The sequence below is a fragment of the Bos indicus x Bos taurus genome, chromosome 16, assembly GCF_003369695.1.
Source record: "Bos indicus x Bos taurus breed Angus x Brahman F1 hybrid chromosome 16, Bos_hybrid_MaternalHap_v2.0, whole genome shotgun sequence".
In the NCBI taxonomy this organism is placed as follows: domain Eukaryota; kingdom Metazoa; phylum Chordata; class Mammalia; order Artiodactyla; family Bovidae; genus Bos; species Bos indicus x Bos taurus.
Genome location: NC_040091.1, coordinates 36790951 through 36804546, shown reverse-complemented (window position 1 = coordinate 36804546; position 13596 = coordinate 36790951). Strand labels below are relative to the sequence as shown.

Here is a 13596-nt window from a genome sequence, read left to right as displayed (position 1 = left end):
GTCACTAAGTCATGTCTGACTTTTTGTGACTCCACGGACTGCAAGAAAAAGATCTTACAAACCCATAAAAGAATGAGCTATAAAAGAAAACAAATAGAAGACATGAGAAGGCAGGTTGTAGAAAAGAAACAACAAAATTTCCAATAAGTAATATTGAAAACCTCCAAATTACAACCTAATTACATATCTTTTGAAGCTGGAGGACAGGTGACTATTTGATTAGCAAAGATTTAAAAGACTGATAATATTCCAGTGTTGACATGGAAGTGTAGTAATAAACATTTTAACATTTATGGGAGCATAAAATAACACCCTCTTTGCATTACTATTATTATTATTAAAAGCTTGAGCATTAAAACTCCTTGACCCAGTAGCAATTCCACTTCTGGAAATATATTCTATTGAAATACCAGCATAGGTATGCAATGTATCCTTTCTATGTCGTGAAAATTGAAATGAACCATTCTCCATTAATTGGAGAATGGTTAAATAAAGCCAAGGTATATTCATAAACAGTAGTGGCATAAAGCTATTAAAAGGAATTGGGTAGATATACCCTCAGGGATACAGAAAGCCTCAAGATAGATTCAGTAAAAAATCAAGCTGCAAAACAATTTGTATAATCCTGTTATTATTTTTGAATGTGTGCTATGTGTTTAATGTTTCAAAATATTGAGCCATTCTTCCTTTCTTTAAAGTACTGATAAAAGAAAAATACTGATAAAGTCTAAATGTAGTGAGCAATAAATCCAACTATAGGCAACAGATTTTAAAATGAGTTTTTCTGAATGTAACTTTCTATAAGCATTACATTAGTAAAAATAAGAATTATAGTACAAATTTATATCTAAGAGCCTTACAAATAAATTTTCCCTGTCTAAATTACTGGTGATGAAAAAGCTTGCTACAAAGTCTATACATAATAGTTGATTTTGAAACCATGTTCAAGACTTAAGAGAGAAAACATCCATTATAGGAGCTGTCATGGGTTGAACTGTGTCTCCTAAAAAGACAGGTTGAAGTCCTAATGCCCAAAACCCCAGGATGTGACTTTATTTGGAAGTAGGGACATTACAGATGTAATCAGTTAAGATGAGGTCATACTGGAGTAGGATGTACATTTAATCTAACATGACTGGTGTCCTTATTATGAAGATAATGTGAAGGGACAAAGAGAGAATACCTTGTGATGATGGCAGCAGAGACTGAAGCTGTACAGATGCAAATCCAGGAATGCCAGTGATGCCAGAAACTAAGAGAGAGGATGCAGCGGACTCTCCCACAGAGTCTGCAAGCGAACAAGGTCCTGCTTGTTCAGAGATCTATCCTCTAGAACTGCGAGTGAATAAATCTGCCACGTGATTTGCAGTCATTTGTGATCATTTGTTATATAGCAGCCTCAACTACGTAATTCAGGAACTCATACATCTATATGCTTCCATAAACAGCATATTACCTATGAAATCTAGTGGTTTCCTTCTGATGTTTTTAAAAACAAGGTGAAAAAACTGCTTGGAAGAGTTTAATGAAAGTTTGATTCCTCAATAAATATCAATAGCAAACAGCAGAGGGCATTGCTATTTAAAATTTAGACTTAAGAATGGAGAAACTATAGAGATTTTTTCAAAGCTCCATTTCAGGCAATGGACAGCAGTAAATAGTGCTAGTTACTCTTATGAATCCCAAATAAATAAAAACAAGTAAGGAAAAACATGAAAATCTACTTGGACATTTAGGAAAGTTTACAATTCTCTGATTTTCATATACAAGGAGTTTATATGCACTGAACTTATATACCTTATGTACAAACAGCCATCCTGATCAGGTACCCTCAGGAGCTCTCTTTCCTCTTCCACTATAGACTATACGGTGGCTTCAGCTTTCTCCACCTCACTTCTCTCCAAGGAATCTGTCTAATATTACTCTCTGAATAAATACTAACTGGGGGATCTGTGGAGTCAAGATAAGCAAGATAGAAACTGGGAAAAGAGGAGGCTGCAGTGGAGGATATAAATGTACAGGATAAAGGAGGAGAAGGGAGCATCCTTTCTGCCACTGATAGTTAAGCAAATACCTTCTCCTTTCAGCAAGGTGAGGGGAATCAGAAAGGGTAAAAGAAGGAAGTGGGGACAGAAAAGGAAAAAAGGGATGGGAGGGGAGGATAGATAAAAAGAAGACAAGCAAGAAGGAAAGGGTTTGCCTCTTCCTAAAGCTACTCCTCACTCCCTCTTACCAATTTCAGAAGCCCTTTTCAAACTTCCCACCCTCCTCTAGGTCTCTCTTTCCAGATCATCCCGGCCCTAGAAGTTGTGACCAGTTTTAGGAACTGAATGAATCCTCACATGCCCACCCCCACAGTTGCTGGGCAAAGAGCAATGGACAAAGGAATTTCCTGTATCCATTCACAGGTCTACGACAGGAAGAGATGTTATTGTTAACCTATGGAAAAATATTTAACTCATTTACCATTGAAAATTTAACTTCTATGCAGAGTACACCATGTGAAATGCCAGGCTGGATGAATCACAAGTTGGAGTCAAGATTGCCAGGAAAGATATCAACCTCATAGCACTCTAATGGCAGAAGGCAAAGAGGAACTAAAGAGCCTCTTGATGAAAGTGAAAAAGGAAAGTGAAAAAGCAGGCTTAAAACTCAACATTCAAAAAACTAAGATCATGGCATCTAGTCCCATCAGTTCAATTGCTCAGTCGTGTCCAACTCTTTGCGACCCCATGAACTGCAGCAGACCAGGCCTCCCTGTCCATCACCAACTCCCAGAGTTTACCCAAACTCATGTCCACTGAGTCGGTGATACCATCCAACCATCTCATCCTCTGTCGTCCCCTTTTCCTCCTGCCCTCAATCTTTCCCACCATCAGGATCTTTTCAAAGTCAGCTCTTTGCATCAGGTGGCCAAAGTATTTCAGTTTCAACATCAGTCCTTCCAATGAATACCCAGGACTAATCTCCTTTAGGATAGACTGGTTGGATCTCCTTGCAGTCCAAGGGACTCTCAAGAGTCTTCTCCAACACCACAGTTCAAAAGCATCAATTCTTTGGCACTCAGCTTTCTTTATAGTCCAACTCTCATGTCCATACATGACTATTGGAAAAACCATAGCCTTGACTGGACAGACCTTTGTTGACAAAGCAATGTCTCTGCTTTTCAATATGCAGTCTAGGTTGGTCATAACTTTCCTTCCAAGGAGTAAGCGTCTTTTAATTTCATGGCTGCAGTCACCATCTGCAGTGATTTTGGAGCCCAAGAAAATAAAGTCAGCCACTGTTTCTCCATCTATTTGCCATGAAATGATAGGACCGGATGCCATGATCTTAGTTTTCTGAATGTTGAGCCTTTAGACAACTTTTTTCACTCTCCTCTTTCACCCTCATCAAAAGACTCTTTAGTTCTTCTTCACTTTCTGCCATAAGGGTGGTGTCATCTGCATATCTGAGGTTATTGATATTTCTCCCAGTAATCTTGATTCCAGCTTGTGTTTCTTCCAGCCCAGCGTTTCTCATGATGTACTTTGCATATAAGTTAAATAAGCAGGGTGACAATATACAGGCTTGATGTACTCCTTTCCTAATTTGGAACCAGTCGGTTGTTCCACGTCCAGTTCTAACTGTTGCTTCCTGACCTGCATATAGGCTTCTCAAGAGGTAGGTTAGGTGGTCTGGTATTCCCATCTCTTTCAGAATTTTCCACAGTTTATTGTGATCCACACAGTCAAAGGGTTGGCATAGTCAATAGAGCAGAAATAGATGTTTTTCTGGAACTTTCTTGCTTTTCCAATGATCCAGCAGATGTTGGCAATTTGATCTCTGGTTTCTCTACCTTTTCTAAAACCAGCTTGAACATCTGGAAGTTCACAGTTCATGTATTGCTGAAGCCTGGCTAGTCCCATCACTTCATGGCAAATAGTTAGGGAAACAGTGATAGATTTTATCTTATTGTGTTCCTAAATCACTGTGGACAGTTACTGAAGCCATGAAACTAAAAGATGCTTGCTCTCTGGAAGGAAAGCTATGACAAACCTAGACAGTGTATCAAAAAACAAAGACATCACTTTGCTGACAAAGGTTCATATGGTCAAAGCTATGGTTTCTCCTGTAGTTATGTATGGATGTGAGAGTTGGACCATAAAGAAGCCTGAGGACTGAAGAAGTGATGCTTTTGAACTGTGGCGTTGGAGAAGGCTCTTGAGAGTCCATTGAACAACAAGGAGATAAAACTACTCAACCCTAAAGGAAATCAACCCTGAATATTCACTGGAAGGACTGATGCTGAAGCTCCAATACTTTGGCCACATGATGCAAAGAGTCACTTCATTGGACAAGACCCTGATACTGGGAAAGATTGAGGGCAGGAGGAAAAGAGGACAACAAAGGATGAGATGGTTGGATAGCATCACCAACTCAGTGGACATGAAGCTGAGCAAACTCCAGGAGACAGTGAAGGATGGGGAGTGCTACAGTCCATGGTGTCACAAAACGGTGAATACAACTTAGCAACTTAAAAATAACAACACACTGAAATTATTAGTTATAAATGTTAAGTCATGAGTACGGTTAGTTCTATAATTTAGGACTATTATGAGTTAAACTTTAAAGAGCTAGTCTGAGAACAGACTATGTATAATAGTTATAGAAAAATAAACTGTAATTCCTAATAAGCATATTACAAATTTTTAGAATACAATGTTTTATAAAACTGATGCCAGCACTATAATTTTTTGAAATCAATATAAATATATATAAGTATAAGCCAAGTTTAGAAGACTGACAGATACACACACATTCACACATCTGTATACTGCTTCTCTACAAGTTGCAATGGATTGGTGAAGAAAAGGTTCACTGTGGCTATTTCAAGACAACCTTAAATAAAAGTAGCAATAAGGAATTAGACTTCTGTGTAAGAGTAGAAAAGACTGAAAGGATTCTGAGGAGAATGTCTTGACCAACCAGTGAGTATTTAAAAAGGCAGGGACAGACTGACTGTAGAGAGAATGAAAGTAGAGGAGTTACAGGAGTCCAATGTAACATTCTGGGTGAAAAGTAATATTGGGCTACAAATAATCTCACAGGTTGAAAACAAAAACAAAACAAATTAAAACCCATTTTGGTAAATCGATCCATAGATTTAGTAATAACTGTCAAAGGAGAAGGAGCTACTGTTCACAGTGCTGTCAGCCCATATTTTTACCTGTGCATCTGACTGTATCATCTGCTCAGCTAACTGTAAACAAGAATGGAAGGAGAAAAGAATGTCTTCACACAAACTAGTAATTATATCTTTGTGTTTCAGCTGACTCTTTATAACCGACTGGTGCTTAAGGCTCTGCCTAAATGAATAAAAAGAAAATATAATCACCACAAGTAACACATCAAGTAACTTAGGACGATAAAATATGATTTGATAGAACATATAAAAAATCAAAATGCATCATTTATAATAGACATGGCATAATTAAGACATGCTGACTTTACCTCTGAAGTTGTCATATTAGTTTAAGTTGCTAATTTTTAATTTCTCCTTATAAAATATTAATTGAACCCTTACTATACACTGGAGTCTGTGAGGGCCTGGAGATAGAGGAGTGAATGAAAAGACACAATCTCTGCCCTGTCTGTATGAAATTTCTGGTCCAACACAAAAGAGAAGACTAAATAATGTAAGAATAATTGATGGATTGCAGCTGTGACAAATGCTAAGGTGAAGTTCAGAGTGCTACAACAGAGACATCTACTCTAACTTGGATGGATTTTAAACAGTAGAGTGATATGATTTGATTGACATTTTTAGAAGCAGATCAGTCTGAATGAAGAATAGAATATGAATCAGAAGTGGGCAAGAGTAGACGATATTTGATGGTGATGGTGTATGTGCTCAGTTGCTCAATCGTGTCTGACTCTTTGCGACTCTATGGACTGTAGCCCACCAGCCTCCTCTATCCGTGGGATTCTCCAGGCAAGAATACTTGGGTGGGTTGCCATTTCCTTCTCCAGAGGATCTTCCTAGACCAGGGATCAAACCTGCCTCTCCTGCACTGGCAGGCGGATTCTTTACTACTGTACCACCTGGGAAGCCCTGATGGTGACAGCAGTATGACTAACTCACTGAGTACTTCACTAGCCTTGCAGAGTTCCAAGCACTTCAAACTGATAAACTCAATTAATTCTCACTGTACCCCCATAAAGAAGGTACTTTTGTTATAACTTCCATTTTCAGATGAGCAAACTAAGGCTCAGAGAAGTTAACTAACTTGCCTAGGACTTCCAGAGGATAAATGATTTCAGAAAAGATTCAAGTATATGCAGCATGGCTGTGAGTTGACACTTTTAACCACTGCACTATTTATTACTTGTTGGCAATGTAATAACCTGGTGCAAGAAAAGCACCCAAGACCTGAAAGTATTACACTGATCTTTAATGTTTTATGCATATGTATAAAGTAGAGGTTCTTAACCATTTTTATATCTCAACTATACTCCCTCCACCCTCAAGAATCTGATGAATGCTATGGACACTAGCAACTTCATATAACATTCTAGTTAAAATTATAAATGGAATTAAACTTAAACAACTCAAAAGCATATAATGAGGGGACTGTATTCAGCTTAATTATTAACTTACCTAAGCCTGGAAAAAGGATAGTTGATAGTTAAACACTAGCAGCAGTAGGCACAGAGAAGGCGATGGCACCCCACTCCAGTACTCTTGCCTGGAAAATCCCACGGACGGAGGAGCCTGGTAGGCTGAAGTCCATGGGGCTGCTGAAGGTCGGACACGACTGAGCAACTTCACTTTTACTTTTCACTTTCATGCATTGGAGAAGGAAATGGCAACCTACTCCAGTGTTGCCTGGATGCTCTTGCCTGGAGCATCCCAGGGACAGGGGAGCCTGGTGGGCTGCAGTCTGTGGGGTTGCACAGAGTCGGACACGACTGAAGTGACTTAGCAGCAGCAGCAGGCAAGTGGTTAAGACCCATGCCCTATTATTTCAGATATACTAGCTAACTGAGTAGAACTTTTTTTTAATTTTAGAGATGGCAGGATAAAGAAGTAAGATTTAGTTTGGGAGTTACATGTACAATATCTGGATTATCAGAGAGCAGTGTCAGTAAATATTACACAAACCCATACAAAATGTTTTAAATGCAATCTAAGAAAATTACAAATAATTAAGACTTTGGATATAGAAAATGTATTACAAAAAGTAAAAACAAAACAAAAACTTACTTAATTATAAATTTCCAAGTATTGGCATGAAATGCATGGTCCATACTGGAAATAACAGAGCAGATATCCAACAATGAATGAATAACTACAAGGAAAGAGAACAGAACTCTTAGGACATTGAACTATTATATGGAGTGAGTTTAAAAATATCTAATGAATGATCTTAACATTTGTTAAAATAAGTAATATAGTTTTAAAAAATTACATCAAAATAAAGTGTCACACTTTTGATTTAGAGTTTTTATAAAATATGGAAAATTAAGTTTGATGCTTATAGCTACTCTATGACCTAAATAAAATGAAAAATGTTCAGTGGAATAAAATTTGTGCCCTATTATAACTGAAATATTCTGCAGAGATTCTAATAAAAAATGATATATTCCTAAGGAAAGAAAACCTAACAAAGAAGAATCAAAACAAATTTGTACAGTACTTATTAAGGTTTCTACTCTGCCTGTAGTAGATAATTTGTAAAAGTAAGCACAATAAACCCCCTATCTGTGTTCATGAGCTTGGGCAGTTCCCTTCCACAGACCCCAGGCATGGCCATATAACTTACTTTGGTCAACAGGACAAAAATAAACGTGAGGCAAGCAAAGACTTTAAAGTGCCTGACTACTGGGGCTTGCCCTCTCTTGCTGCTCTGACAACCCCTGAAGCTATCAGCAGGTAGCTGATCCCAGGCTAACCTGCTGGATGATGGGGTACACATGGCTGACTCAGCACATTATTCCTCCCTCTGCTCACAACCACTCATGAGTAAGGTCAATGGCCACAAACACCCAGGTGAGCCAGTTACACCCTGTGAAGCAGAGAAATCTTGTCCCACCTCAGCCCAGCCTAAAAATACTCAGAACTGTGAATAAATGAAACAGTAATTGCTTTATTTTTCTTCTCATTTTTTTTGGGCTATGCCACTCAGCTTGCAGGATTTTCAGTCCCTCACCAGGGACTGAACACAGGCCCCGGCAATGAGAGCCCCAAGTCCTAACCACTGGACCCCCAAGGAACTCCCTAGTAGTTGCTTCAATATAACAGATTTTGAGGTGGTTTTTACAGAGCAAAAGGTACCTTATAATACTGTACAAAACCAACTTACTCTCCTTATGCTGAAGTTATGAATGCAAACTTTGCCTTTATGGAGTATTGTTTCTTAAACTCTGGGTCATGATGCATTTGGCAAGTGATGAAATGAATGAAGGAGCAATCAGCACTTTTTAAAAATAAAATAGACTATAATAGAGTACATTATTTCACATACAATAAATAAATGTAGTATATACATACACATGCACAAACATACACATACACATGTATTTATGTGTTTCAGGAAGGAATGAAAACTTTCTTACTAAGAATTTATAGCTTAAAAATTCTGAAAGCTACTGCTTTAGAAGGTACAAGGTTGCACAGCTTTCTTTGCTAATCACTGTGGAGAAACAACCTACTTTGAACATTGACTAAATATATCAGTTCAGTTCAGCTGCTCAGTTGTCTCTGACTCTTTGCAACCCCATGGACTGCAGCACAGTCCATCACCAACTCCTGGAGCTTACTCAAACTCATGTCCACTGAGTCAGTGATGCCATCCAGCCATCTCATCCTCTGTCGTCCCCTTCTCCTCCCGCATTCAATCTTTCCCAGCATCAGTGTCTTTTCAAATGAGTCAGCTCTTCGCATCAGGTGGCCAGCATATTGTAGTTTCAGCTTCAGCATCAGTCCTTCCAATGAATATTCAGGACTAATTTCCTTTAGGATGGACTGCTTAGATCTCCTTGAAGTCCAAGAGACTCTCGAGAGTCTTCTCCAACACCACAGTTCAAAAGCATCAACTCTTTGGTGCTCAGCTTTCTTTATAGTCCAACTCTCACATCCATACATGACTACTGGAAAAACCACAGCTTTCACTAGACAGACCTTTGTTGGGAAAGTAATGTCTCTGCTTTTTAACATGCTGTCTAGGTTAATCATAGCTTCCCTTCCAAGGAGTAAGCGTCTTTTAATTTCATGGCTGCAATCACCTTCTGCAATGATTTTGGAGCCCAAGAAAATAAAGTCTCTCACTGTTTCCATTTTTTCCCCATCTATTTCCCATGAAGTGATGGGACCAGAGGCCACGATCTTAGTTTTCTGAATGTTGAGCTTTAAGCCAACTTTTTCACTCTCCTCTTTCACCTTCATCAAGAGGCTCTTTAGTTCTTCACTGTCTGCCATAAGGGTGGTGTCATCTCCATGTCTGAGGTTATGATATTTCTCCCAGCAATCTTCATTCCAGCTTGTGCTTCATCCATCTCAGCATTTCACATCATGTACTCTGCATATAAGTTAAATAAGCAAGGTGACAATATACAGCCTTGACATACTCCTTTTCCTATTTGGAATGACTCTGTTGTTCCATGTCCATTTCTAACTGTTGCTTCTTGACCTGCATACAGATTTCTCAGGAGGCAGGTGAGGTTGTCTGGTATTCCCATCTCTTGAAGAATTTTCCACAGTTTGTTGTGATCCACACAGTCAAAGGCTTTGGTGTAGTCAATAAAGCAGCGGACATCACCAGATGGTCAATACCAAAATCAGACTGATTATATTCTTTGCAACCAAAGATGGACAACCTCTATACAGTCAGCAAAAACAAGACCAGGAGATGACTGTGGCTCAGATCATGAACTCCTTATTGCCAAATTCAGACTTAAATTGAAGAAAAAGTAGGGAAAATCACCAAATATATAAATCTGTTAATGCATCAAATATCAACTTTACAAAATCTAAAAATTGAAAAGATTAAAAGTTTATTGGGTAGGATTTAAATTTTTTTATAAATTTAATATCATGAATCGCTAATTAGAAACAATGATTGGGTTCAGTAATTTAGTTGATGCATGGTTTATAGTCAATATACATCACATACCAAGTAGTACGTTTTCCTCACTCACCTACTACCATATTCAAAATATCATCATGCTCATCTATTAAAGGGTTCATGCACACCATATCCAGCAGTTCCATGAGCTGCTTCTGAAGAGAATAGGCTTCCTTAAAAAGAGCCTGCAGAAGGTCTGCGACTAGGTGTAGACGCCCAGAATAGACAGATTCACTATTCTGATCACAAAAAAATAACGAGAGGAAAAAAGCAAATCAGAGAACGCTCAGGAGCCAAATTTATTTTAACTCATTCTATCAGAGCTTATAAATTTAATATTTTTACTGAATGACATATTCATTAAAGAAATGCTTAATGAACTTTCATCATATATAGTGTACTTTGAGAGATGCAGGCATGTATAAAATACAATCTCTGACTTCTAAGATCTTACAAATATAGAACAAAAAAGGAGATTAATAACACTAGGTCCATGGCATGACATTTTAGTACCCTATCACCAAAGAGAAGGATTAGGTAACAACAAACAGCATTATCACCCAACAACAGCATTATCCAACAAACAGCATTATCAAAATTGCCTGTGACCCACAAATCCTAGGCCAGCTTTTCTGCTTTAAAGCTGCCACAGGACTAAATAAAGGTCAAGGTCCTTTTATAGGCAACTAATTGTTAAGGAATTCACCTGAGTCACCAATGCCACGACAGAACTATTTCAGGATCCCTGTGACTCAACATGAATCCTTATCACTTCTTTCCTTATCAAGAGGCAACAGAATAAGACAACAACAAGGAAACTGCAAGCGCCCCTTTGTAAGATTTCTCTACAACTACTTATTTTGAAACAAATATTTACATACATGCTGTTTGCTCTGTGGAAAAATCCATTGCAATAATACAGGATAAATGTAAGCTTATGAACAAACATGCTGCTGCCAAGTCGCTTCAGTCGTGTCTGACTCTTAGTGACCCCATGGACTGCAGCCTACCAGGCTCCTCCATCCATGGGATTTTCTGGGCAACAGTACTGGAGTGGGATGCCATTGCCTTCTCCCATGAACAAACATAAACACTACCAATTCAGGCCCTTTGCTCATGGATTCTAGGCCATTTAAAGTGTACTTAGACCCATTACTCACCTTACAATGTACAAATGTACTTTTGATTACATGTAGGACTGAGGAGGGAAGACTATGAATATTTTCTAGAATGACGGATTCCTGAGTGGCACAGACATGCTGAACGCATCCAGTAAGAGCTCCTAATAGCTGTACCATTGTCTGGAAATAAGGAAAGAAGTTTCACTCAGAACGTATTTTCTGTGCATCAGTCATGACTGAGCGACTAAACTGAACTGCACTAGTATACTAGGGATATAGCAATGAACAAAACCGACCCTCTGTTCCTCCTTACACATAACTTTAGTCTATCAGAATCACAAATATTAAAACTGGCTAGACATTTGGTTAAAAAAAAGAAGTTGGCATACTAACCCACACATCAAAGTATATGGCAGGTGTTCTACACATATGCCTTGGAATTATAGATAGGGCATGATATCTTGATTATATTTGTTTTACACTAGTTTATTACTTGTCTAAACTTATACAAGTTTAGATGTTTATTAAGCACAAAATTTTATAAAAATTCATTTATGCCTTTTGCAATATCTTCCTATCTTTAATTCTATAAATTTAATTCTAGCATTGGGCCATTATATAAACAGTATACAGCTAATATTAGTACAAAAATTCTCACATTCTTGAAGTTCTGCCCCACCCCCCTTCCTAATATACTTGACATACTTGTAAAATATTTCTTAGAGTGCTCTGGATTTCTAAATTTTGGCTTGACAGTTCTCTGGCTTGACTGGTTAACTCATACATCATGTCATCAAATAATCTCACAGTCTGTGAAAACAAAGCAGGTCATAAACAGCAGTAATAGAAGTCACTAGAAAAGAAAGACACACCGTTCAAGAAAAAAATTGACTTGATTTTGCATTATTAATAGCCACAGGATATTGTCCAGTATAACAACTGTACCTAATAAAGTTAATAATGTGTGTGTGTATAGTATTTTTTGTATAGTGTTTCTGCAATATAATCTCTTTGAAAAATACAAAGTCTTCAACAAAAATTGATGTCTTCCATTTCTGTAATAATATCCATAAAGAAATCACTCAAAGTTCACTTTCTGGTGTTGTAACAAAAGTGCTACTCTTACACTTAAATAAATAAAAGATGATGATCTTAACCAATGAACATCCATGTGAACATTAAAAGGATATTTTCTGGTAGTGGTAATGAATCTGTGTTGAATTACCTATTTACTTGTTTTTTATCCAGTTTCCATTTTTGACCAGCTCAAAATACCATTCCTAGATTAGAGACACAGTACGTAACCTCAGAACTAAGTGTTTTTGTCTGAAAAGTTAGCCAAATTAAGATCTAAACAAGTTAAGTGGCCTAAACACTACACTACAAGAATAATCATAGTTGACAACACACTGTAATTAAAGAGGATACTGTTTCCCTTAGGCCTGTTAACACTCAACATCTCCTTTTCATCCATAGGTTAGCTGGACCTTTTTTGGTATCAAGAACAAATTTTAAGAATCTTTTTAGAGAACTGAGTGAATGAGTAAAAGGAGTTTTGATAACTATTTGCTTCAAAGCTACACTTAGAAGTCCATTCTAATAAGAGATAAGTTATCACACAAAAATGTCTCATTTTGTCAGCAAAGTACCTTTAGTTCTCATAATAAAAAAAAAAGTAATGACTCTGCTTTTCAGAGAAAAGGTATACCACATATATCTAAAAAGTAGCAATGCAGTGGTGAATTTGATGCTTCCTCTTAATTTACTTGATTTTACCAATATTCCAGCCATTTTTATTCTAAGGCTGCTTTGATAAATTCTAGCTTCATTTTTCCAGACAATGAAATTTAACAATTATTAATAAACTGTACAGAAAAGATACAAAAAGAGACTTAATTAACTTCATCATCCATCCCAATTTTCAATGAATAGCTTTAAAAATTACAAGAGTATTTAAAATTAACTACAAATAATAAAAATTCAATTAGTAAAAAATCCATACTCTCCAAAAACATAAGTTGTTTATTCACCTAACAATCATACTAACACCATTATATTCTCACATGAAATCATTTTTAACTGTTTTATTTGTATTTCAAGCATGTGATACATTAAGAAATTAAGAATAAATGGCCTAAAACTGAGGATACATTTTACTAGCCTTGATAACATGTAGATTGATTAAGATAGTAGTACTATACCTTTGGCAGCACTTGTGAAAAGAAAGTCTGTTCCAATGTCAGGTGGTTCATATGAGGTAAAAACATTTCCACAATAATTTTCAGAATTTCTATAAAAGAAAATAGTAATATATTTTCTAACAATATTAAGTCACATCAGCCAACAAAGATTACTATCCATTCCCAATG

General features: G+C 37.1%; 1 protein-coding gene across 5 annotated transcripts in view; it reads right to left on the bottom strand.

Moving 5' to 3' along the window:
* Positions 1-13596, bottom strand: part of C16H1orf112 (chromosome 16 C1orf112 homolog) — a 50927-nt gene that overhangs the window by 30050 nt on the left and 7281 nt on the right. For 4 of the 5 annotated variants that reach the window (XM_027564759.1, XM_027564760.1, XM_027564758.1 and 1 more), the window contains exons 3-8: positions 13429-13517; positions 11933-12037; positions 11267-11407; positions 10180-10345; positions 7247-7331; positions 5210-5348 (exon numbers count right to left, since the gene is read on the bottom strand). In XM_027564759.1, the coding sequence (XP_027420560.1) occupies positions 5210-5348; positions 7247-7331; positions 10180-10345; positions 11267-11407; positions 11933-12037; positions 13429-13517 (725 nt within the window). Of the gene's footprint in view, positions 1-5209; positions 5349-7246; positions 7332-10179; positions 10346-11266; positions 11408-11932; positions 12038-13428; positions 13518-13596 lie in introns of those variants that run through there. The other variant, XM_027564761.1, reaches the window with a different exon arrangement.